Source organism: Erinaceus europaeus, chromosome 2, assembly GCF_950295315.1.
Source record: "Erinaceus europaeus chromosome 2, mEriEur2.1, whole genome shotgun sequence".
NCBI classification, from domain to species: domain Eukaryota; kingdom Metazoa; phylum Chordata; class Mammalia; order Eulipotyphla; family Erinaceidae; genus Erinaceus; species Erinaceus europaeus.
This window is the reverse complement of record NC_080163.1, coordinates 92376424-92402899: the sequence shown is the minus strand read 5'-3', so window position 1 is coordinate 92402899 and position 26476 is coordinate 92376424. Positions and strand designations below refer to the sequence as shown.

General features: G+C 38.9%; 1 protein-coding gene across 4 annotated transcripts in view; it reads right to left on the bottom strand.

Annotated features, from left to right (window-relative positions):
- The window catches only part of PALLD (palladin, cytoskeletal associated protein), an 811300-nt gene that overhangs the window by 634314 nt on the left and 150510 nt on the right, over window positions 1-26476 (bottom strand). The window contains exon 1 of one of the 4 annotated variants that reach the window (XM_060184247.1): window positions 3622-3871. The exons of the other annotated variants lie outside the window; for them this stretch is intronic. Within the exon in view, the coding sequence (XP_060040230.1) occupies window positions 3622-3632 (11 nt within the window). The 5' untranslated portion in view covers window positions 3633-3871. Of the gene's footprint in view, window positions 1-3621; window positions 3872-26476 lie in introns of those variants that run through there. 4 annotated transcript variants of the gene reach the window in all.

The window sequence follows — 26476 nt, the reverse complement described above, 5'->3', positions numbered from 1 at the left end:
ATAATCACTATTAGTGCATTGGGAAAGGTCAGCCATGTTTCACTTGGTCATGCTATTAACCACAGGTGTAACAAATTCCCAGGAAGTTTACTAAAATCATCTCTTCAGCTCATTAAGAGGCATGTATACACTGCCAGTAGCAGTATCCTATGTACTCTGGTACAGCAGGCATGGACTTCCCCTTGCCTCTTTCATAACTGATGCCTCTTCACATGGATGTGGGGTAACTTTCTGTCAGTTCATTGAAGAGTTAAATCTCTTCTCTACAATGGCTGCTGTTCATTGAGAAGCACAACAGAGAAATCCTACTTGTCACTGTTAGGCACAGAAAAAATTTCAAGGACTTAGAGGTAACTCAACTGGTAAGACATATCTTACCAGGTCCTGGGTGTGAGCTCTGGCACCACATAGGACCACAATATTAGAAGAAAGTTCTATGAAAGGAGCAGTGGTGCTGTGCTGCCTCTCTGTCTCTCCCTCTCTCTTCTCTAAAATAAATGGATGAGAAAACTGACCTTGGTGAAGGTCACAGACAAAGGCTATTATGCATGCATAAGGTCTCAATGATGCACTAAAAAGTGTTTCAAACTTTCAGAAACAATGGTGAGACCAGGCCTACAATGAATAGAGAATACAGCTTTCTGCTCAAATTAAAAAAAAAAAAGGGGGGGGTGAGGGGGTGGGTGGATGGGTACAGTTCAGCCAACAATTTCTATGTTTAAAAAAAAATTCAAGTTGGAGCCATGTGGTCTCAATAAAGTGGTAAAATATATTTTCTTTACCCTACACTTCATGTGCCCATAACCTTCCTTTTAAATCATCTTGAATGAGTCCCAAATCATTCTGACCGCAAATCACTTGGTGGCTTTGGTCTCCAGGCACTGGAATGTGCTGGAGCAGAATGAGAGCTGCTACCAAGAGTATTCAGGGAGCTTCTACTCCCTTTGCTCAGGCACAGACCCCAGCAAAGCCCTGAAAGGGTTCCGAGCTGAGATAGCACATGACATCATAACTCAATCATTCAGGGAAAAAAAAAAAAACTGCTAAGGCTGCAGAATAGCACAACATGCCACAAACCACAGTGGGCAGATAAAGCCGAAGAACAGCTTTTCTTACAAAAACATTAAGGAATACCACAGGCAGCTGGCAGAGACACATTTAATTACATTTACAGAAACTCATTGTAGCCATCAGTCTCACCATCGTTGGAGCTGACCAACCTGGGAAGGTCACAGGAGCTTGTCTTAGAAATGGGAAAGCCAGGAGACAGCAAAGTGCATTTCATAATCTGTGTGACAACTTGATATGACCCTACTATAAGATCATTTGCTAGACTTTGAAAGGATTTCCCCTGGTTAACTAGAACTGAACAGTAAGCTATCTTTAATTTTCTGACCGGAGAGTAAGTGCAGCTGAAGGTGTGAGAAATCAATTATTAAATTCATGACTAATTTAAGAGACACTGAGCTCAGCTCGTCCTGGGCATAAACAAAGCTCATGCGACTGCCATCTGCCATCACCATCGGAGCACTCCATCTTGTATTTTGCAAGTGCCATAGGAACATTTGTTTATTTTTTTAAAGGAACTGTTCAAAGAGTTGGGTATATAGATTTGAAGGGATGGTAACTGTGTTGGGTGCCTTCAGGCACCTCAGAGAGCAAAATGCAACATGTTTTGGTAAAGTAAGATTAAAGCTAAGGGGGGGAAATGTCCACATAAATATGCTATTTTAAGCAACATCTAGAAACAATTGCTAAAGTGGGAGTTTGAAAGGCTCACAGAATCTTCTAGGAGACAAGAAAGTTATGGCAAAAAAGGCCTGTGGATATTTCTAGTTTTAAGCCCATAGAACAGTCATCTTTAATTCTAGTCTATGATTTCATGGAAGGGAAGAGAAGATATTCAGTGAAAAGGAAAAAAAAAGTCTAAATGAACAAGTAAACAAACAAAAATAAGCCATATGGTGACTTAAGTAGGCCATGTTTCTAAAGGAATGAAAAAATCATACAGTAGCTTAGAGACATTAATGCCTAATATCTTTTCAGAAACATGTTTCTCATAGCTTGGAAAGTACCTGACAACATTTTTTTTTTCTTTTTCATCAGACATCCAAGGATAACTTTTCATTTCAGCTGGAGGCAAAAGGAAAACTCAAATCTATACTTAAATTCTTATGCGCTCTCTAAAACAATGGTCAGAGAAAATTCAAGACTCTAAGGTTACTGAAAGCAACCTGTTTGCCATTATGTAGGCAATTATAACTAGAGCTTGCTTCTTCAAATTGCTGGATTCAGCAGAGATTTCTCATGGATTTATCAGCAGCAGAAATAAACAAGCAGTCCACTCAGGTCTGCTTGAAGTGTGAGAAGGGCTATTGAAAAATACTGTCATCATGTGGACAAGAATTCTACTTAACCCTCCAGGATGTTAAACTTGATTCCAGTATCCTAATGATTTCCTTCAATCATCAGAAAGTTGAAAACAAACTCTCAACTTCTTTCTCAGGTGAATCTCCTCTCTAGATTTTGTCACAAAACACAGCACTTTTTTTTTTCTTTTTTCACTAATAAGTCACCTGTCTAGTGAGAGGTGATTTCAGCATCCCTAGGGAATCAAGTGTCTGGAGTCTTTATTCTTGTAGTGTAGATAGAGCTGGGGGAGGAGGTATTTCAATCTCTCTTTAAATGTCTGAATTAACTAACTTCAAAATTTCATTCCAATTGCATATTTACAAAACAGTGACAACAATATTTCCATAAAAACGCATTAGGGAATGTTCAGGCTTTACATGGTGGAGAAGTCATCAGGAATGCATTCGCCCCTACTGTAATCTGCCTGCCACTTGTTCCCTACAAAGCACAGCCAACTGAATATTAACGAAGACAAGGACTGAACTCAAAAGCAAAGTAGAATGTAGCATCTAATTCTGTTAGACTTAAGATCGCAATCAAGTGAAACGCAAGAAAACAAATCAATTAAGGACTTTCAGGCAACTGAAGAGCCACAGGTGTGAAAAAAAAACCAGATTTTTTTTTTCCCTTGGAAAAATCACCAGCACCTTCCGTTCAAGTATCCCCAGCTAAAGTTCATTGAGCAATGGACAAGCAATTAGGCTGTCAAAAATTGCTGGCTCTGTAAAAGTTTCCTTCTCTCTAACCAAGGATGGAGTACATAGATTACAAAGACATTAGAAATACAAATAGACGCAATACAAACTGCTCCAGTCATATAAACACATCAAAGAAGCCTCTTTAAAAGTAGCGGGTTTTTTTTTAATGGGGGGGGGGTAGGTGGGGTGGGGAGGGAGTAGTTTATTTAACATTACATTTCTCCCCTCCACACCCCAAATCTAACAACTGAGAACTGGACACATCAGCTCTGCAACCACCCTCCCACCCCGGCCCCCAAGAGGAGCTGGAGAAAAAACTAGGAAGACGAGGACAGATGACTATTTTCTTAGCACCCCCATCCTTCTCTTCCCCCCACCAAACCCCCGCCCCCGTTCAGCAGCAAACACCCAGAACAGTACGTTTCACATGAGTATCTGCATGTCCGGGAAACAAGAACGCTACAAAGCACTATTTCCTGCACCTCTACAGCTATCTCATGCAGACACTTACCCGTTGAACATAGAGCAGCAAGCACCCTTTGCGTCTAAAGGTCCTCCCTGGGATCTTTCAGAGCTCAGCTTTTCCCTGCTTGCAACTTTGGGGGCTCCCAGCTGAGTTCTAGTTTGTAGACTATAAGAGGGGAAAAAAGAAAAAAAAAAAAAAAACCAACCAGCTGACAAAAGCCCGGCCCCTTGGAGGCTGAGATGAAGACGCCCAGGGTCCCCGTGCTCGGGAGAAGCCTCCTGGTGGCGAAGGAACCGCGAGTCTGGCGGCGGCCGAGGGGGCAGAGGCAGCCGAATGCAGCCGCGCCTAGTGTGCGCGCCGTGTACGGGAGGGCCCGGCTGCTGGGGAGGGGGAGAGGGTGTGTCTCGCGGAAGAATGCCTTGAACTTCCAGAAATAACGCCAAGAGACTCAAGGCAATCTATCTCCCTTCACCCCCAGCCTTATCACTCTTTGAAAGTTTTTTTTTTTTTTTTTTGCTTTGGCCCAGAGACTGCAATCACCCCTGTAAAGCTCATAAGCAAGTTCTACCCAGGGTGTATCAAGTCATCCACCCTCAGCTGTTGTTTGAAGCTTTTCCTGAAAACCTCTGCTCATTTAGTAAACACAGCCTGCCCGCCACCCCCACCCCCTTAGATTCTTGGGGAGTGGGGGAGGGGAAGTGGATCCAGGTGCTACTAGTAGTGAGCTTTTATTGGCTAGCAAAGTAATCAATTTCTTTCTTGATGACCTTGAGTACTGTGCCACGCAGGGCAGGGGGTACTTTCAAGTACACTCTCCATCTGCATTATGTCTCCTGAATTAAGTTGCTTCTCTGATGCTGCCTCACTGCAAAGCTATAAATTAATTACTACATTACACATAAAGGCCCCAGGAAAAAGGAATGCCAAGAATAAATCTGGGTTTTGTTCTTTTTTTTTTTTTTAATGTTGTACAAGTCTGCCATTAATCAAGTCTTTCCAGCAACATCTAGGGAACAAACCCAAGACTTCGAGTCATTGAGAGATGAACATGTGCATATGTCTGGTTGTCCTGTAGTTTTTCTTTGCAACATTATGTCATTCTGACTCAGTTACCACATAGACAGATTTTATGGAGAAACAATAGGAGAAATAAAACCAAGCATTTAATAAAGACCTACCTACTTGCCAAATATAACTGATTGGCAGACAGTGCCTAATTTTCAAATGTTTTAAAAGATTATTTCATCACTTCCATTGTTTCCCATCTCCGAGTCAGAACTGCTTGTCATTGGTAAGTCTGAGAAACAGAAACTCAGGACTGCATTTGGAAATTTAAGGGAGAAAGTCACAAGGGACCCATGAAACGATCAATTTTAATGTCTCTTCTAAAAATGTTTAAGGCATGACAGATACTTGAGGTCGATTAGAAAAAATATCAGAAAATGTGTTCCAGAAATAGTCATCCTGAGAAGTCCAAAATAGTGATAGTACAAAAAATAAATAAATAAAATTAAATGTTGGAAGTTTAGACTATCTTATTGTTTTCATTTTTATTATTTTGGCCTCAAAATATCAATTTTCCTCTCTTTTTTATTTCCCCTTTCCTTTGGGAATCAATGTAAAGTTAGTAAAGGAGTTTGTTACTCAAACTGAAAATATTCAGGTTTTGGCAGGTTCAATCCTTTCTTGTATGTCAACAGATTCTTTTTGCTTTTTTCCTCATACACTTCATTTGTAGAGTTTTAGTAGAGTCACGGAGTAAGAAAGTCAAATACTTTTATGTAAAAGTACTTATCTTAGTAAAATGGGCTCACTATGATATAGTGCAGGTAATAACTACCTTTCTCATCTCTGGGAAAGAGTGTTAGAACAACAATTCCTCTGGAATTAGGTAAGGCATTGTATTAGATAAAATGCCCAAAGATTGAAGGAAATACTGAGAGTTGTACAATCAGTATGTTGTCAACATGAATACAAAGACTAGAGCAGTTTATCAAAGACCTTTGCTAAAACTGAATTTTTTCAAGTTTGAAGTTTAGGCAACTGGCATGTATCAATGTCCTATTCAAAGATTATACCCTTTTCATAAGTAGCCATGTGCTCATGTGCTTTTCAGATGAGTCAAAAGAAATGAAGTTTCTGCTACCTTTGGGATTGCAGCGATTAATGGCACCACATGTTCTTGGGAACTTTGTCTTTTGTTTTTATGTCCTTCCAATTTGCTTGTGCTCCATGTGACAACCATTTCAGTTCTGAAAGTTCTGAGGGTTTTCACAAATCAGGAGAGAAAGTAGTAAAGAGGTGACTCTCAGTATTGATGGTCTTTGGTGCACCTGTCTCAGAAAGGTGGGGTAAGGGAGCTTGCTGAAATTGCAACTCTGGGCACAAGAGATAACTCACCCAGTAAGGTGTGTGCTTTGCTATGAGCACATTCCAGGTTTGAGTGCCAGTACCACACGGGAGAGTATACACCACTGGAGGAAGCTCTGGCGGTTCTATGTTGTCTCACCCTTCTCAGTATTTTTGCTCTATTTCGCAATCTGAATGAAAAAGTGTTCCAGGAGTGGTGAGGCCACAGCTCTAAAAAGAATTGCAAATTCCCTGAGTTCCACTGAGAAATTCAGAATTAAGTGAAATTCAGAATGACAGAATTAAGTGGTTTTTTGTTTGTTTGTTTGTTTGTGTTTGTTTGTTTGTTTTGGTCTGGAGGCCATGACATCTCTTAATAAGAAATGCATTCATAGATCTTAAATAAGGGTATATACACTTTCTTCCTACCACTGTTTCTCATATGGCCAGTGTACACATCTCACAGGTAACCATTTATACTAATTATCCTATACTCTAAAGGTTTGTATGCATACACACAAATACAAGTATTTTTATTTCTTTGTTAAAATACTCTATGAAGAACAATGGGATGCATTGGATCGACCTTCCCGTGGTGCATCCCGTGAGTACCCATTCATTGGGGAAACTGACTATCCTTCCTAGCTGACTGAATCCACATGGATCCCAGTCACTTTCAAAGCCAGCAACAAGCAGCTCCTGACAGCTTTTCAACCTGACTGGCTATGGAAGAAGGGCAAACGCTAGAAGAAGAAGATGAAGAACAATCACTGTCCTTTGTTTTGCTCCCTCATTTAATTATATTCTAGGATCTTCTATATGTCATATTTTCTTTTCCTTCATGCAGAGAGAGAGAGAGAATGGGAGAGGGGATTGGGCATAGCTCTGGGGCTTCCTCTCACTCAAGCCATGGTACTCCCATTTGGTGCCAAGGTTTAAAACTGGTCAAACACATAATAAAACATGTATCCTATCTGGTAATCTGGATTTCTGGTGCTATCACATTTTCAATTATTCTTCTTTTAGAAGATAGGCATTTATGGGGTTGGGGAAAATAGCACAGTGGTTCGTGCAATAAACTTCCATATCTGAAGCACTAGAGGTCCCAGGTTAAGTCCCTAGTACCACCATAAGCTGTAGCTGACTAGTGTTTCTGTTTAAAAAAAGAAAAAAGAAAGACTAAGTTCTTATTACAAGTCAAGTACTGTTGTATATATATGTAGACAAAATTGATAAAGATATCTGTCCCTTAGCATTATTTATGTCTCTAGATAGGCACAAATACAACAGAAAATAAGCACAGTAAGTAGACTGTATACTACATTAGATTATAATAAGAGTAACTAAAAACACAGGGCAAGCTAGTGAGATTGTTGAGTTTTCGGTTTTTAAATTGGAATCACCACGATCACTATTGAGTAAGTGACATAAAAAGAGAGACTTGATAACTCTGAGGGACTGAATGTTGAGGTCATTTGGGAAGTATGGTGATACATATTTAGGATGGATCAATGGGAACAGCTAGACCAAAGGTCGTGAACATGACTGGCACTAGTACATTTGAGGGTGAACAAAGAGGTCAATGGAGCTGGAACAGAGAAGGTGAGGCAGAGTGCCTCACGCAGTTAAAGAGGCAAAAGGGATTGTGTAGGATCTTGTAAAATCAGTGTAAGGATTTAGGTTTTTATTTTTAGAACAACAAGAATCTATCCGAGAGTGTTGAGAAGAGAAGAGGGATGATAAAGTTGATATACATATCAGTGCTGAGAAAACATGCTCATTTTTAATGTTGCATAGCATTTCCTTGGATAAATGAACCACAATTTGTTTTATCAAGACACCACTGAAAGACATTTGAGTTGTTTCCAATATTTTGCTATTAAATAATGTTATAGACTTCCACAAATGACATTTTACATTTGTGCAAATTTATCTATAGTATTCATTCCCATAGTGGAATTACTAGAATATGAATTTCTAATTTTGGTAGATACATCCAAATTGCTTTTCAGTGGACTTAATCAGTTCACATTCCTGCTAATAATATTGAACAATGCTTTTTTTCTCCCTGGTGCCTTGCCAAGGGTGTGTAATCAAACTTTTGGATGTTTGCCAATCTGATAGGTAAGAAATGATGTCTGAAGATAGTTTTGACTTGTGTTTCTCTGATTTTAAGTCAAGTTGAAGCAACTTTTTAATAGGCTTAAAAGTGTATTCAATTTCTTTGTTGTGGCCTATGATTATATATTTTCCCCATATTCTTTTGGGGTCTTATATTTTCTTAATATACATCTTGAAACTCTAATTATAATTAAAAAAAAAAATCTTCCCTTTGCACTATGAGTTGTGGACTGTTTTCCCATTTATCCTTTGAGTGGGCTATGTTGTCATTTGACATGCAAACATCCCTAATTCTAGTAGTGCCTTCCTATACCAAATCATCCTATGGTTTCATTTTTGACATTTAAAATATGTAGTCCATCTACATTTAATTCTAATTTAGTGTTTAAAGTAGTAAGATATTGATTCTGCTTTATTTTGTTCCAATTTATGACCCAGTTTTCTCATTACCATTTAAAAAAATAAAACTTTAATTGCAGTAAACATATACACAAAATTTACATCACAATCATTTTAAGAGTACAATTCAGAAATGCCAAGTACATTCATGTTACTGTGCAACAGATCTCTATAATTCTTTTATCTTGCAACACTGAAGTTATTTTTAGTTATTATGAGAAAGACAGAGAATGAGAAAAGAGGGGGAGAGAAAAAAAAGAAAGGGAGGGAGAGGACTAGAGTACTGCTCAGCTCTGGCATAAGGTGGTCTTATGGGCCTAAGGAATAATCTAGTCTCTGGGGGTCTCAGGCATGCAAATTGATGCTCCAACAGCCTGAGCTATTTACCTAGCCCTTATCTGAAATTCTGTACCTATTGAACACTACTCATTTCCCACTGCCCCTGCCCTGGAAATCACCATTCTATTTTTTGTTTCTATGAATCTAACTACTTTAAATATTTCATGTAAGTGAAATTATCCTGTGACTGACTTAACAAAATGTGCTCAAGTTTCATCCATGCTTTGGCCTAAAACATAATTTCTTTCATAAAACAATGAAATAGGTAATAGCCCATTGTATTTATATACCATGTATACCATGTTTTCTTTCTTTCTCTCTTTCTTTCTTTTTTCTTTTCTTTTTTTCCTGCCACCAGCAGTTATTGTTTGGGCTCCATATGTGTACTATGAAGCCATCGCTCCCAGAGGCCATTTATTACTTTAAAAATTTTTTTCCTTTTAATTTTATTTGACAGAACAAAGAGAGACACCTTCAGACTGGCCCCACTGTTTATGAAGCATCCTCCCTGCAGATGGGGAGCCGGGGGCTTGAACCGGGATCCTTAAGCCGGTCCTTGTGCTTTGTGCCACATGCGCTTAACCCACTGTGCTACTGCCCGACTCCCTTACCTACTGTTTTAATGTAGCATTTTTATATGTATCAAATATCTGTATGGTCTATTTCTGGACATGTAATTGTTTTCTTGGTTGATCTCTTAGTTCAAGTACCACAAACACATTTTTTTAGACTCCTTACTCCTACAAGGAAGAACCCATGTAAATCCTGACTTCTTTTTTTTTTTGTGGATGTTTATTTATTTTTTAATTTTTAATATTTATTTATTTATTTATTCCCTTTTGTTGCCCTTGTTTCATTGTTGTAGTTATTATTGTTGTCGTCATTGTTGGCTAGGACAGAGAGAAATGGAGAGAGGAAGGGAAGATAGAGAGGGGGAGAAAAAGATAGACACCTGCAGACCTGCTTCACCACTTGTGAAGTGGCTCCCATGCAGGTGGGAAACCAGGGGCTTGAACTGGGTTCCTTCTGCGCCACATGCGCTTAACCTGCTGCACTACCGCCCGACTCCCTGGATGTTTATTTTTAAAATTTATTTATTATTGGGGATTAATGTTTTACAGTCGACAGTGAATACAATGGTTTGTACATGCATAACATTTTTGTTTTTGTTTTTTATTTCCCCTCCTCTCCTCCTCCACTTCCTCCTCCTCCTTCTCCTTATACTTTTTAGGCTGTGAGTTTTCCACAGCAAGTTTTCAGATACAGAAATAGGGAAAGAATCAGGAATGTCATCAGAAGTCCTCTTGTGGGCCTTTATAGGACCTTGCCCCCATATAAAGTCACAATGGTAGGGATTGCCCCTATCTCTGAAGCAAGGCTGGTCATCCTACTCTGCCCCTCAAGGAGTGCAGCCTAGAATGTTTCCACCTGTGACCATGAACTGCCCACTCAGACTGACAGGGACTCAGAGGTTACACAGGCTTCTGTGTTAAATATAAATATATATGGACACTGGGTCAGCATGGGGTAAACAGTTAAATTATTCATAGATTTTTCTTTTTCAAGATTGGGAACTACTTTCTGCCCTAAGTCAACTTTCTATCCCTTTTCTCAACTCTGACACTATTTTCTCAGACAATACAAATATATGTATTTTTAATTATCCTTATTTATATATTGGATAGAGACAGCCAGAAATTGAGAGTGAAGGGGGTAATAGAGAGACTCTACACACAGAGTCACCTGCAGTACTGCTTCACCACTTGGAAAGTTTTCCCCCTGCAGGTAGGAACCAGAGGCTAGAATCCGGGTTCTTGCACATTGTAACATGTGGACTCAACCACTTGCACCACTAGTCCAGCCCCTCAGACAATATTTTTGCCCAACTCCATGTTAGCTATCAAACACAAGAAAAACTATGAAAGTCAAGGGCCTCTAGGAATATACTTAAAATAGAGTTCTGGGAGCTAGGCGGTAGTGCTGTGCGTTAAGCGCACATGGGGCAAAGTGCAAGGAACAGGTAAGCATCCTGGTTTAAGCCCCCGGCTCCCCACCTGCAGGGGAGTCACTTCATAAGCGGCAAAGCAGGTCTGCAGGTGTTTGTCTTTTTCTCCCCATCTCTGTCTTCCCCTCCTCTCTCCATTTCTCTCTGTCCTATCCAATAATGACGACATCAACGACAACAACAGTAACTACAACAATAAAAAAACAACAAGGGCAACAAAAGGGAATAAAAAAAAATAGAGTTCAACACTTCTTTCCACCCTAAGATCCCTATTCTTATCTGCTCTTTTCCTGCTTCTTGGTTCCTATTCATCAATCATTTTGTCCGGCTTTATATCTTACATCTTTCAGCCACCAACTTACAGATGGTACTATGACTCCATCCTAACTTTCCTGTGGCAGAGAACCTTACCAGTGTGTCCTGGAACCTTACCTCTCCAGAACCCTACCCCACTTGGGAAAGATAGAAACAGACTAGGGGAATGGATAAACCTGCCAACTCCCATATCCAGTTGGAGAAGCAATTACAGAGGTCTGAACTTCAACCTTCTGCACCCCAAAAACTATTTTAGTCTATACTCCCAGAGGAAGAGAAGTGATAGGGGAAAGATGACCAGAGGGCTCTGAACTCCAACTCCATCAGGACCTGAAAAGGGAAAAGGAAAAAGGGAAAAGGGAGGGACATTTGAATATAGTAATAGGTGTGACTTGGAAAGGAAGAGAAAATGGGACCTTGAAACAAAGGAGGGGCACATATATATAAATCTAGATAGATAATTCTGTAGAAATAATAATTAACCAATATCTACAACCTTAAGAAAACTACTGTAGTTTACAATGGAAGGAATGGAGATAACAGAACTCTGGTGGTGGGAATGGTGCTGAGTTGTATCCCTGTTCTTTTGTAATTTTGTAAATCAATATTAAGTCACTAAAAAAAAATAAAAATAAATAAAAGAGAAATAGGGAGAGATGCAGAAAGGGAGACACACCACAGTACTAGAGCTTCCTTCAGTGCCATAGCACCTTCATGTGGTATTGGGGCTTGAATTTGGCCTGTGTGCCTGGCAAGGCACACATCCATCTAGTGAGTGTCTCTCTACTCTGTGGTAAAGTTTCTTACAACTTTATTTCCTCCTCATTTCTTCCACAAGTAGACTACACCTTCTTTCACATAGACATATTACAGAAAGGCCTGGATGTGTTGAGAGTTGTTTTCAGGGATCTAAAAAATAAAATTTTCTTTAAAGTGTTAGTAGGTCAATTCTCACCTGAAAAAAAGCTAACATTATTGAAACAATACAAGGTTGGCTTAAGGAAGAGGAGGAAAATGTTATTCTGAGAAAGCTGTGAAAATATTAGAAGAGATTCTCATCTCTTTGGGACATTTTGTGGTCCTGGCCCAAGTCATGGGTGACTGAATAAACCTCCCATGTCTCCTTTTTCTGAAGCACTCAGAAAGAATATCTCAGGTGTCCACATGAATCATTTTCAAACTTAGGCACCAGAAGTATGATCTGCCATGAGATTATTATCAATGACATTCAGATTTAAAAGCATAAAGTGGTAACAAGATGCTTCCTAATGGAGCATTAAGTAAGGACCCAATTACAGCAGGATAATGCTGCTTGTCTTTGGGGGATTAGAAACAGGGAGATTATAATCAACTTAAAATTGCTTATGTTAAAGGAAACATGAAAATTTTTACTTTTCTCTGGGAAGAAAGGAAAAAAGAAAAGGTAAAGGAGATACATGGAAATCTTTCACAATGAGATAATTCAGGATTATGTGGGCTTCTTACCAGAAATTTATAAGTTGCCCTAAGATTCAACATCTGAATCATGCCAGATAGTAAGACATTGTTTGAGCAAGACTGGAATTCTGAACATTCTTAGAGGCTTCATAAAAATCCCAAAATGATGGACAAATGCTTATGTTGTGGTCATGCAAAGAAAAGCCCCCTCATGATTCAGGATTGAAATTGTTCATTTTTTATTTATAGTATCTACACCAAAGGAATGTTGAATTTGGCATGGAGAAATGATGGGGAAATAGGAGAAAAGTGAGAAATGGGGGCCATATTTACACGTGTGTGTGTGTGTGTGTGTGTGTGTGTGTGTGTGTGTGTTTTGACCTAGAGCCTATGGGGTACAAGATAAGAGGTCATGTTTGATGGTTTTGTTTGTGTGTTTGTTTTTAAAGCAAAATCTCTTCAGGACTTTCATGGGGGGTGGACTGGAAAGTCTGAAAGACTGGAAAGATTTTTATTTTTTTATTTTTTTTTTACTTTCTTTGTTAGCAGCACCATCTGTTTACAATGAAAGCTTGGCTTCCAATTTTTGGCCCAAATAAAAGCCCTAGGGTGCCCATATAAGTCAAACAGATGAAGCATGTGTTCACAGACCTGAGGGATCACCTTTTGCCTACACAGGACTTTCATGGCAGATTTACAGAGCATCTTATCCTGACATAAATTCATGATGATAAGCTTCTGAGAGACAAAGGTGGGTTATAGGTCACGAAATTCACAATCTAAGCTGCATATCTGCCACCTCACAAAATGATGAACCTCTCAGTTTACACTTGCCAAAAGAAAGGTTGGCAAGTGGCAAGAGAGTCATTCTTTTCACCACTTGTCATGGGACTCTAATACATTTAGGAAAGGAACTTGCATGCCCAAACAAGGAAATATGTAAATACCATCTTTACATAAATGCTAAAATTGGAGCTGAATTCCAGACTAAAACCCTGTTTCCATAAACAGAAAGACATAAGCAAGCAGATGGGAAAATTTTCTAGTACCAAAATATAAGATTGGGGTGGTTGTTGGAGCATGGGAGGCTGCAGTATTGAATATAAAAGTCAGGTATCCTGCTGTTTTCATTCTGGTTTGGGTTGCTTAGTGACCCCAAGTGAGGTCCCACACCTCTCCACTTGGAACCTAAGCAATTTCACATCTAGTAGGGATTAAGGAGATGGTGGATGATGAATGAAGTTCTGTATTATAATAGTAAGTACTATTATAGTAATAAAGTAATAAAATCTGCTAAGTGTTCATTCATTGTATTATGAACCTAGCCTTTGCTGAACTATCTGGTAGAAGCTTGAGACTTACATTTTCAAAGGTCTATCAATGTCTGATGAAGAGAGAGAGCAAGACAGCGAGAGAGCAAACTCCTTCACGTTTGAAACAGCTGCAGCATAATTAAGTATGTATCTGCTCACCTGGGGTATGGTTCTCCAGTTGTGTGAAGCAGAATCAAGTGAGTCTTAATAAAATGCAGATGCTCAGGCTTTACCATTTAGATTCAGAATGGGTATAACCCAAAGATCTCTATTTTATTGCATTAGTATTATTGATACTTAACGTATCACCAGGGCTTTATGCTTGTATGTGATATTATCACAGAGCAGACTCCATTGGCTATATTTTCATTGTTTTATTTGAGAAGAAGAGAGGCAGAGAGAGGAATGACACCACAGCATTGGGCCATGATCAGCAGAGTCCCTCTGATGTTCCCATGTGACACCAGGACTCAAACCCAGGGCCTTGTTCCCAGCAAGACACTCTCTACTCAGTAAGTTACCTTCCCAAGGATCAATATTTTAAACCGGATCATCAGTGACTAACAAAATGACCCTGAAAACTAATTGTGAGAGAGTTTCTGGTCTAGAATATTATTATTTTTTTTTTAATTCTAAAAACTGTTGGGAGTAAACACATTTACTGAGTCCATACTATCTTCAGTGTCTGCATAAAACATGGTATTTCATCTTAACAAAAATTCTGTGAGGGTCAGGAAATGAGAGCTCACTCCTTAGGCCAGCACTTTACTGTGCACAAAGCCCTGGGTTTGGGCCAGGAGCCACTTATGAGCACCATGACTGCACTGGTAAGGGGGATTTAAATAGACGGTGAAAAAAATTTGTGAGGCACGTATTCATACTTTAGTTAGGAATTTATTCAGGATCTTTATGTAAAGTCTTCTCTTGGCAAGCTTGTGCCTCTTCCGGTGATGGAAGAAATGTTGGGTACATGGGGCCCACTACACAGGTTGGATATGATATATAGTTATTTCCAGTTCTCTCCCCCATCTCAGCCTCTATAAGGTCCCGATGTTTTCTACCAAATGCAGACTGACTGTGACACATTATAGTATCTGTATTACTCTGTAGCTCTCATATTTCCCTGAGCAGTATACTTTAGACATCTTTTGGCTTGGGTTCCCTGACATCTTGCCCATTGGAGGTCAGTTTTTATTTATTTTTTTTATTATCTTTTGGAACTGCCATTAATACAAAAATGAAGCAAAGTTTCATTAATCATGCCTGTTGACTGTTCTGTTAGCACAAAGCAAGGGTGGTTTGTGGCTTGGATTCAGTTAATTTTGCTTTGTTCCATGGCAGCTGGCTATGCATTTTACCTATAAGTTCTCTTGAACATTTATGCTGTGAATCAGGGAAATGTGCTTTATGGCTTTGTGCTAATGTATTACCACTGTTGGTAAACTTTAATATGCACACTCAGTTGGTATTGATTGGGGGAGCTATATCTTTCATTATAGAGTACCATATTTATATCTAAGGATATGTTTGGTTACAGCTACATTTGATGTTTTGGAAAGTTTACAGAAGAACAGACTTGGGTTAGACTCAGACTGTAGATTCTATTCTTTCAAGTAATCCATTATCAACAAAAAGATTCAGAAGTGTCTGCAACATTCTATTGAACTTCTTAATCTTTGTATATATCAACTAACCTTGGAGCTGCTTATAGACTTCTTATTTTCATCCTTCACTGTTGAGATACATTGGTGAGATTCGGATTATTTCCACTAATGTGGGGTGGTTTAATCCCAAGATATATACCTACCTTTACAAAGGACATGTCTGCTAGACTCTTTTGTCCCATCTTTACCAGGACCCTACGTTAATCATGGAACAAAACAAGACCAAATTGTTTGTGTAGCATAGTGTTTAGTATGCTCGCCTCACACAGGACCAAGTAAGAGAAAGAAGGAGTAGTTCAACTCATATTCTTAGACCTTCAGTGAGTCCAGCTCATTAGTAGTCTAGTGATCTCACTTCAAAGACCAGTGAGAATCTGAAAGAATGGTTAAGATAAAAATAGAAACTACATATAGCCAGGACTAATAATAAAAACAGGAACACTAGATGCTAGCATGATGCCGACCAGACTTCCCTGGACAGACAACCTCACCAATGTGTCCTGGAGCTCTGATTCCCCAGAGCCCTTCCCCACTAGGGAAAGAGAGATACAGGCTGGAAGTATGGATCAACTTGTCAATTCCCATGTTCATTGGGGAAGCAATTACAGAAGCCAGACCTTCCACCTTCTGCATCCCACAATGGCCTTAGGTCCATGCTCCCAGAGGGATAAAGAATAGGAACGCTATCAGGGGAGGGGATGGGATACAGAGTTCTGGTGGTGGGAATTGTGTGGAGTTGTACCCCTCTTATCCTATGGTTTAGTCAATGTTTCCTTTTCATAAATAAAAATAAAAAAATTTTAAAAATCTAAGATGAAGAAACCTTCCTCATTCTCTTTTAAAAAATTTGTATTACCTTTATTTATTAATTGGATAGAGACAGCCAGAAATCAAGAGAGAAGGGGGTGATAGAGAAGGAGAGAAACAGAGAGACACCTGCAACGCTGCTTCACCACTCGCAAAGCTTTCTCCCAAAGTAAGTGGGAACCAGGGGCTTGAATCCGGGTCCTTGCCACCGCCTGACCCCCTCTTTCTCTATAAGTCCATATTTCTCCCAGTCCTGAAACCTCAGGTTTTTTTTTTCTTTTTTTCATTTTCCTCCAGGCTTCTCTTGATTCATACCATCTGATACTGCATCTACTGATGTCAACCAAATCAATGCAACCAATGCTACCTTGACATGTCTCACTTCAGACTGTGTCCAGAGTTGCCAGGCCTGCAATGTCAACCCTCCAGCTCTAGTATTTTGGTGAGGCCTTTCTTAGCTCATAAGACTCCTTAGTTCCATTTCAGGTGGTGCACTTCCTAACAAAATTTCAGAACCTAGATATAGATCAGAGTCTATGAGATAGGACACATATACACATGTTTCCATAAATTGGGGAGAAATATATACCTTAAAGTAAAAGTGTACAATAATCTACAGTGATTCAGTAAGTGCAGCAAGCAAATAGAAAGACCTAAATAAGACATCATAAGGTGCTTAATAAAATATTTTTACTACGAACCTTCCTTACCTACTCCCTCATTCACTTTAAATCCAACTATGTCAGATAACATAAGGACTACAAAAGCTGGATAAGGGCAAGAGACCGGCACACTGTAATGATGACTCTTTTGGTCACTGTCGGGCCACCCTATCATCCAAGGCCCTAGTCAGGGAATCTTTGGATTGCCATATAGATATGATAGGCCTACATCTTTACCAGAATTCTCTTTACCATCACTGGTCATCTCCATCATAAACAACATTACAAACCCTCTTGTGGGCCTCTACAGGACCTTGACCTCAATGTAGAACAATGGTGGTAGAAATTGCCCACTCTCTGAAGGGAGGCTGGGTCAACATATTCTGCCATTTGAGAAAGAATGGTCTTGAAATGAGTGCAGCCTAGAATGTTCTTAGCTGTGATCATGGAATTCAAGCTCAGACTGACATGGATGCAGAGGTTACACAGGCTCCTTTGCCAAATATGAAGAGACATAGGCCCTAGGTCAGACTGATGGGTTTACAGCTAATGGTATTTATATACTTTTCCCATATTTGAGAACTCCTCTCTGCCCTTATCCAGCTTTCTAGTCCTATCCTCAACTCTGATACCATCTTCCCAGACAATACTCCTAGCCCACTTGCATGTTAGCTCTTGGGCTCAGTCAAAAAATAGTAAAGTCATGTGCCCCTTGGAATACAGGTAAAATAGACTTTCTAGCTTCTTCCCATACAAAGATCCCAAATTTCATCTGCTATATATTTGCCTTTAGGTTCCTGATTATTAGACAATTTGTTCTTCTTTATACCTTACTGTTTTTCAGTCACCTAGTTGCAGATGCTACCATGACACCAACCTGACTTCTCTGGGCAGATGACCTCACCAATGTATCCTGGAACCCCACCTCCCCAGAGTCCTGTCCCACTAGGGAAAGACAGAAACAGGCTGGGGGGTATGGATCGACCTGTCAACACCCATGTCTAGCAGAGAAGCAATTATAGAAGCCAGACCTTCAACCTTCTAGACCCCATGGAGAATTTTGGTCCATACTCCCAGAGGGACCCTTCCAATGAAGGGGTTGGGATATGGAACTCTAGTGGTGGGAATTATATGGAATTGCTCCCATCTTATACCACAATATTGTCCATGATTATTAAATCACTAATGAAATTAATTGATTTTTTTAAAAAGCACAAAGAAAGAAGCAGTCTGGGTCTGGTCATGCAGGGCATCTACCCCATTGAAAACAACATTGTATGAAGTACTCAGATATGTTGGTACTGAATATAGAGTGTGATAAAAATTGTTGTCACTCAAACTAGAAAATGGATCTAAGAGAGCAAGCACATCCATGTTAAAAAAAATACAAGGATTTATAAAGGTCTAACAGATGATGCAACTGAGGAATTAAGTAAGATAAAATTTATAAATATTTTATAGTGGCCAGTATTTATCTTAGAGAGAAGATGTTGTTTTTGTGGTTGAGTAGAGGTGACTGCATATTTTAGTCCTGACATTATCTAGGAGTTTCAAATAATGAAAGAATGCATACAGGTCCCTGCCATGTACTTTTACCAGATTTAGAAAGTATTTCTGTATCTCTTTCCAAATTCAAATTGGACTGATCTTGCAAAACTGATTCATAACTAAAAGGGTAAAATAGAGACTAAAGTCAAAAGTAAGATGCAGTGGCATGTTGTTCTTGTGAATTCCCTGTAATGACCAGGTGCTGGGAGATGCCCCACCTTAAAGTGGGTTTGGGCCTCTAGGTACCATATGGGATCACATGCATGGTAAATGCTTTATGAGCAGTGGCGTCGTGCAGTGATCTCTCTCTCTCTCTCTCTCTCTCTCTCTCTCTCTCTCTCTCAAAGAATATTCCAGGTACTGCCTTGGAAAGCTAGTAGTTGGAAATACACAAAGCTTCTGTTGCTTAATCCTCCTTTTCTACCCCCCCCCCCTCCTTCTTTCTTTTTCACCAAAGCACTGCTCAGCTCTGGCTTATTGTGTGCTGGGGCTTGAACTTGGGACTTCGGAGCCTCAGGCATGAAAGTCTTTTACATAATCATTATGTTATCTCCTCTACCCCAGAGAGCAGACTTATTTTAAAGAGTTCTTGATATCTTCAGGAATGTATTGTGTTGTCAGAAAAGTCATGAAACATTTTGCACAGAAAAAAATATAGCATGATGTTTTCTCACAAGCCAAATAGCATAAAATCTGACTCCATCACGAGACCATACATATTTATATCTCTTTATAAGTTACACAGCATATTTACATAATTATTTCATTCACTTACCCCAAGTACTCTGTGAAATAGATATTATGATTTCCATCCTCCAGAAAAGTTGTTAAAATGTAAGTAATTTAAACGAATTAGAGTCACAGGCTTAGAATGCATGTGATATGGTTGATATCTAGTCAATAAAAATACCTGAAGTTCAAGTCTCATTTTGTGTTTTCCCTTTCTGTCCTTATTTCTTAAATTCCACCTATGAGTGAGATCATCCAACATTCATCCTCTTTTTAGCTTATTATTTACTTAACATGATTCCTTCAAGCTCTATCCAAGATGTGGCAAAGGAGATGACATCATCATTCTTAACAGCTTAGTAATATTCCATTGTGTATATAGACTACAGTTTTTCTCACTTATCTAGATACCTGGATTTGGTATAATTCATCAAATCAGAGGACTCTGGGGAAGTGTGAGGGGTTGAAGGGCTTTGGGATGCTGGTGCATGGTGGTAGAAATGGACCTAAATTAGGGGTGAGAGTCTTTTGCAGACACCTCTCATGGGGAGATGACAATTGTACTCATGTGTCAACAACTGTACTATAAACCATTAACTCCCAATAAAATGAGATTTTAAAAAACATCTGGTGCACCTGATTGAGAGCACATGTTGCAATGCACTGGGACCCAGGTTCAAGGCCCAGGGCCCCATCAGCAGGGGGAAAGCTTTGCAAATGGTGAAGTAATGTTGCAGGTGTCTGTTTCATCCCCTCTCTATCATCCCTTTCCCTCTTGATTTCTGGCTGTCTCTATCCAGTAAGTGAGTATAAAATAATAATAGTAATAATAATAATAACGTACCTGGTGTGCTACCTTTCTTACCAAAGCTGCCTCTCATTTTCTTGTCTCATCTTCTTAGAATTGCTTCTTCCCCACACCCCACAACAACATCAGAGTTTTCTGATGATTTCTTTATATCACAATACTAGGAACTCAAAAGTCCTATTTAAACATCTCTCTACCTCCAATTTTCAATAAAAAATTTTCAAGTTGGAAGAAAGTCAGATTGTGGTATAAGTGGTAGAGGGAACTTCATAACTCCACTTGCTGGTATTTACTTTTCTTATTCTGACTGTCTCCAGAAATAACAGTCATAATGTTCATCACTTATTGAAGGAAATTATTATTGACATTCCTGACTTTGTATTTATCCTTTAATTCTTATAAAAACCTTGTGTGGTTTTATATGTGCTCTCATTTCATACTGCAAGATGCTGGAATTTTTTTAAAATTATCTTTATTTATTGGATAGAGACAGCCAGAAACTGTGAGGGAAGGGGGAGATAGAGAGAGAAAGACAGAAGGACACCTGCAGCCCTGCTTCATCCCTTGCGAAGCTTTCTCCCTACAGGTGGGAACCAGGGGCTTGAACCCAGGTCCTTGCAGACTGTAACCTGTGCACTCAGCCAGGTGCTCCACCACCCGGCCCCAAGATGCTGAAATTTTGAAGGAGTTGAGCAAATAGCTGAAGATACACAGAAAATAACTGAGAGGGTAGGACTTAGATGCAGGAAGTCTGACTGTCCTCAGTTTTTGTTCTTTTCCTTCATGTAGTCTTTCTTGATCTCTCTCTTGATTGTGCAAGATTGCAGACCTCCTCACATCTTGATCAGCTCCTACTTCTTTGTTAGTAATCCAACAAAGCTATGAATGCAAGGTGGGAACTCCATCCCCAAACTACACAGTCCCTTTACGATGAACTGCTTGGTTCTATGAAAAACAGATGATCAGTATTAGGCAGCTTCTCAAATTATAAAGGGGAAGGGAGGTTATTGTCTAGATAGCTGTATTGTTTAAAATAAGATTCAAGGACTGAGAGATAGCTCAATTGATAGAGTTTGTGCCTAGTAAGGCACCAGGTCCCAAGCTAAAGTATTAGCGTCATATGGACAGTATCACAACTCCACCAGAGAAGCACCAGGTGGTAAAGTGGTACAGTGATACCTCTATCTCTCTTTGTGTGACTCCTTTTCTCTTTATCTATACCTATTTTTATGAAATAAAAGGGATGAAAGAGTTGGTTCAGAAGTGGTCAACCCATACACACATAAAATTGGTGCCATTAAAAGGAAAAAAAAAAGATTAGATTTAGCTGCATATAACATCTATCTTCTCCATCTCCCAACCAAAGCCAAAACAAAATACAAAATTAAGTGACTTGAGTTCACAAGAGAGCTTACTTGGATAGCTTGTTTGATTTGTCATTGGAACAACCCAGGTTTAAGCCCAGCTTCTCCCATTCCTCTCCCCACTTCCACTACACTAAAGGAAGTTTCTGTGTTATCTTTTTCTCTGTCTCTGTATTACTATCTAAAAAAGTTGACCTGGATTAGGGCATACAGTAGTTCCCAATATGAGGAAAGTATTTAATCCTATTCTCAACTCTGACACCATCTTCCCAGATGATACTTTTAGCTCACCTGCATGTTAACTATTGGGCTCAGGCAAAAATTAATAAAGTCATAGGCCCCTTGAAATATAACTAAAATAGACTTCCTAGCTTCTTCCCACATGAAGACTCTTAGTTTCATCTTCTCTAGTCTTAACCTTTAGGTTACTGTTTACTAAACAAATTGTTCTGCTTTATATCTTACCACCTTTCAGCCACCAAGTTGCAGATGCTAACATGATGCCAACCTGACTTCCCTGGACAGACCTCACTAATGTGTCCTGGAACCCCACCTCCTCAGAGCTCTATTCCACTAAGGAAAGATAGAAACAGGCTGGGGATATGGATCAACCTGTCAACACCCAGGTCCAGCGGAGAAGCAATTATAGAAGTCAGACCTTCCACCTTCTGTACCCCATAAAGAATTTTGCTTCATACTCCCAGAGGAATAAAGACTAGGGAAACTTCTGATGAAGCGGATGGGATATATACAGAACTCGGCTGGAGGGAATGTGTGAAGTTGTACCCCTGTTATCTTACAATCTTGTTAATCATCATTAAATTACTAATAAAATTTAAAAAACATTGAAAAGAAAAATAAAGTTGGCTTGGAGCAGAGTAGCTGAAGTAAAAATAAAGTAACTTAAGAGCTGAACAAGACATTTATCTTTTTTTCATGAAAGTGAGTGGTTTAGGAGCTCATGACAGTCTACAGTCAGAGAATCAAATTTTCTTCTATGTTGCTGGTTTGCCCTAATTAGAGCGAAACTTTACTTCTAACTTAGATATGCGATGAAAAGGACAAAGGACAGAAATCAGCTGTCTTTAAGGTGTCCACAATTCTCCTGCTTTACTTCTCCATGGTGGTCTGAATTTAACTCTAATTGCCATACTTAGTGTTGGGGAACCACTCACTGAGCTACAACTTGAAGTTCTATCACTAAAGAATGAGGGAGAACTAGCAGTGGGTTAAGCAACCAGTTATCCTGCCATTATCTCCACCCAGCAATCTTCTGTTTGTGAAATGATTCCTAAAACATTTGGGCCTCAGATGTCTCCTGGGAACTTTGTTAAAAATTCAGATTCTAGCAACTGATAAATTTTCTAAAGATTAGTAGCTTTGGGATAGAGCCCACTACCCATGATCCTTTATGAGCAATCTACCTTCTCATCTAGGTGATTTTGATACAGGTGGTTAGGAACCCACTTGCTTATTAAGAATTACCACCTGATGGTTCCAAACAAAAATCAGGAGCAGAGTAAAAGGTATGAGGAAACCTGGTGAACTCACTTAAGAAAATAAGCCGTATTGGCTTCTCCTCTAGTGAACTTGAATATATAATCTAACTTTGCTAGTACAGTGGAGTTTATTAAAAGCAATGAATTCAACTTGATCGTGATGTACAATCCTTTTAACATACTGTTGAATTGGGTTTCAGTTGTGAATCTTTGTGGTATGTTTTAGGGATATGATAGTTTTATTATTTTGAGATGTGCCTGTCTACCTTGTTTTCAGGGGTAATGCTGGATTCTTATGCAGAACTAAGATCACAAAAATTAGGGTGAGTAGAGAGAGAATGTTGAAGGGGCAGTAGGAGCGGGATACTGGCAATATGGTGATAAATGTACATATACAATTAGATGAGAAGTGAAGCTGTACCTCTAAGATAGGAACAATCTTGTAAACCAACTTTACCTAAACAAAACAAATCAAAACAAAAAGAAAAGAAATGTGAGTTCTCCATTGTACAGAGAGATGAAATAAGCAAGCTATTAAAAAACCTATTCTGGATTCATTTTGGGTATTTTGTGAGGACATGATCTATTCTTTAAAGAATTATCTGAGGTAGATAAAGATTTAATCCTTCAGAAAGTTTATATCTTTAAGAACTGATACAAGAAATTATGTCAGAAATGCATGCCATCTTTGGAAGCCTTTTTCACACATGATTTAAAACAGAACAAGTTAGGACTGGAGAGACAGCTCAGCATACTGGAGCACAAACCACCAAGGCCCTAGGGGTCACAGGTTCAACCCCTAGCACCACCTATGTCAGGATTTATCAATGCTTTAGTCCCCTTCTCCTTAATCTCCTATTCTCTCCCTCTCATAATAAATAAAGCTTTTTATTTATTTTATTTTAAAGAACGACTACTTAAAAAAAGAAACAAATCTGAAAGAAAACAGGTTGAGAATTTTACAAAATGAAGGCAGTTTATCTATAATTACAGATTATCTGGTCATAAGATTAAGGTCGAGTCTTTGAAATATAATCCAGTTTAAATTCATAGCCAGATAAGTATGTAAAAAAAAAATGCTGGAATAGTCATCCGAACCTAAACACAGAGAAAATGGTAATACAATCATTCCTTCTTTAAAAATCACTTCATAAATAAACTTCCCGAGCTAGCAACAAACTCTTTTCATCCATAACTGGAAGGGAGAGACCTCATAAATTGATAGGGATATTCTTCCCCTGTTTGACCACAAGGCAATAATTATATAAAACTGATGTTTTTCAGAGTCAGTGACTGGTGGGATTCAGAACTGACATGCATTGCTCGGTGACTGTAGAAATTTCAAGAAGAATCATAATCGCCCCCTTCAACTAGGGAAAGGCCATTGTCTCTGATAGATCTCTACAACTCAATGCCATTGCTGTGCCTTCATTCTTCCATTGATGAAACCAGCAAGGCATAGCTACACGTGCTTTTGATTATCTACTGAAAATAAATATAAAAAAACAAAAAGCTAATTCAAGAAGGAATGTAAATTCCATCTCTTTGTGCCCTGTTGAAATGTAATGTCAATACTTAAGAATTCTTCTTGCCACTAAATGGACTTGGGCCAGATACTGACACTTAGACCCCAAATGCTGCTATTTTCCTTGTGCAACTGTAAGGAGAATGTCTTCATGATTACCAAAAGTATGTGTGGAGAGATAGTAATGAAGATAAATCATTTTTTCCCTTTCCTGATATTAGAGCTCTTTGTGGTACGGGTCACAGTGCCTCTTAAAAAAATTAACATTTATTTTCATGATGTTTGTGTCCAAACATGAAACTGAAGCAAGAATGTGATTTTAATTTTTTTATATAAATTTCCACTAGGGGTTAAGGCAAAGGTATTTATATTATTGCATAGTGAGAAATATGAACCGAATCTTATATATAAATTCATTCTCTAAGTGTATTCCTTTAATCATGTACCCTAATCCATCAACCTCTTTATTTTTCATCAGCCTCTTAATATCCATGTACTACTATTTAATTGACTCCAGCCATCCCTCATAATTGAGGAATCTTTCTGCCATCATGTTTTAAATAGCCACAGCTTACTGGCAGTATTACCACTGTTCCTTTTTATACATGTATTCAGTTTTGGACAACACAAACAGCTATTTGAAAGGGCACTGTCCCACACCAATGTGGCTTAGCCACAATGCTGGAGAGAAACATATGCTTCTGGGGAAAAAAGAACTCTTTGTTATTAGGAGTGATTTCATTTCACTGTACTCTTGGTTAACGTCTCAGGCTCAGGTTCTTTTCTGAAGATCTTTTAAGACAAATAATTACTAGTGAAAAATATACCTAAGGTATAGAACAGGGAACCAGGCACATCTGGAAGCTTAGATGAACACCACGAGTTTGTTATTCCAAAGCAACGGCAAAAATGAGGCTAAAAAGCTTGTAAAAACCTGCATGACAAATATAAAGGGTTTTCCACCAGAGTTTCTTGCTTATTTCTGCTTTATGACTTTCAAAATTGGAGAAAGCCATTTCAGACATGTATGACTTGCACTAGAGCAAGTTTCAGAGGAGGAAAATTATTTGGCAAAAACCACCTGACAGCAAGCAGGGAAGCTGCTTTCTCCCTTGGTTTAGGGGGCCCTTACTGGGGGCCTCAGGACTCTCTCTAATGCAGCACTGTCATGGACCTCTCACTAATTTAACTCCATTATTACTTTTTAAAATATGAGTTATAGAATCAACAGTCTGTTTTTTTAAAAAATAATAGTCAAGTCTAGGGCTTTTAAGAAAAAAAATGACTAAAACTAATGGAGTACTTATATGACAGGATTAAAAAAATAAAGGATGACAAGAGACAGAAACCAACTCAAGAGGTAGAAAGACTTTTCATAAGACTAGAGATTTCTCTGCTTGAGTATAGGCTTCATGCACACTGACAGAGCTACATCTGATGAATATTACTTGTGATATTACTTGAGCAGAGAAAGAGCAAGAGAAACCAAATTCTGTAGCCTCAAAATGAATTCCCAGTTACCAGCCAGAAGAAAAACACTAGTAGGTCTTCAGGGCAGCTCAATTGGAGCTCTACAATTCTTATTTCTTTTCATAATGTTGGCATGACTTTGTAAGATCCATATATTATTTTTGTGGCACCAATACCATGCTTTGAAATAATCTTTGGATGTAGGGCTATGAATTAGTTTAATCTAATTCTCCTGCTTATATCCATAATGAGTTCTGGTCTTCATAGCCAGCATGACTTGGGGCACACTGTATATCTCCTGGAAGATTTGAGATAATCCCAGCGGCTAATTATTCCTAATTACTTCATATCCGAATATGCAGTACTAAGCTCATCCCACCCCCACCCCCACCCTAAGGTAGGATTCTTCTCACTACCACTTTCCTCTCAAATATAAATACGTATATTTCACAACCAGACCCTTGCAGCCAAAATCTAAAACTAGATTTTGGCACCATTATCTGGACTACAGGATGTAGCAAAATTAACTGTAGAGTATTGATACAA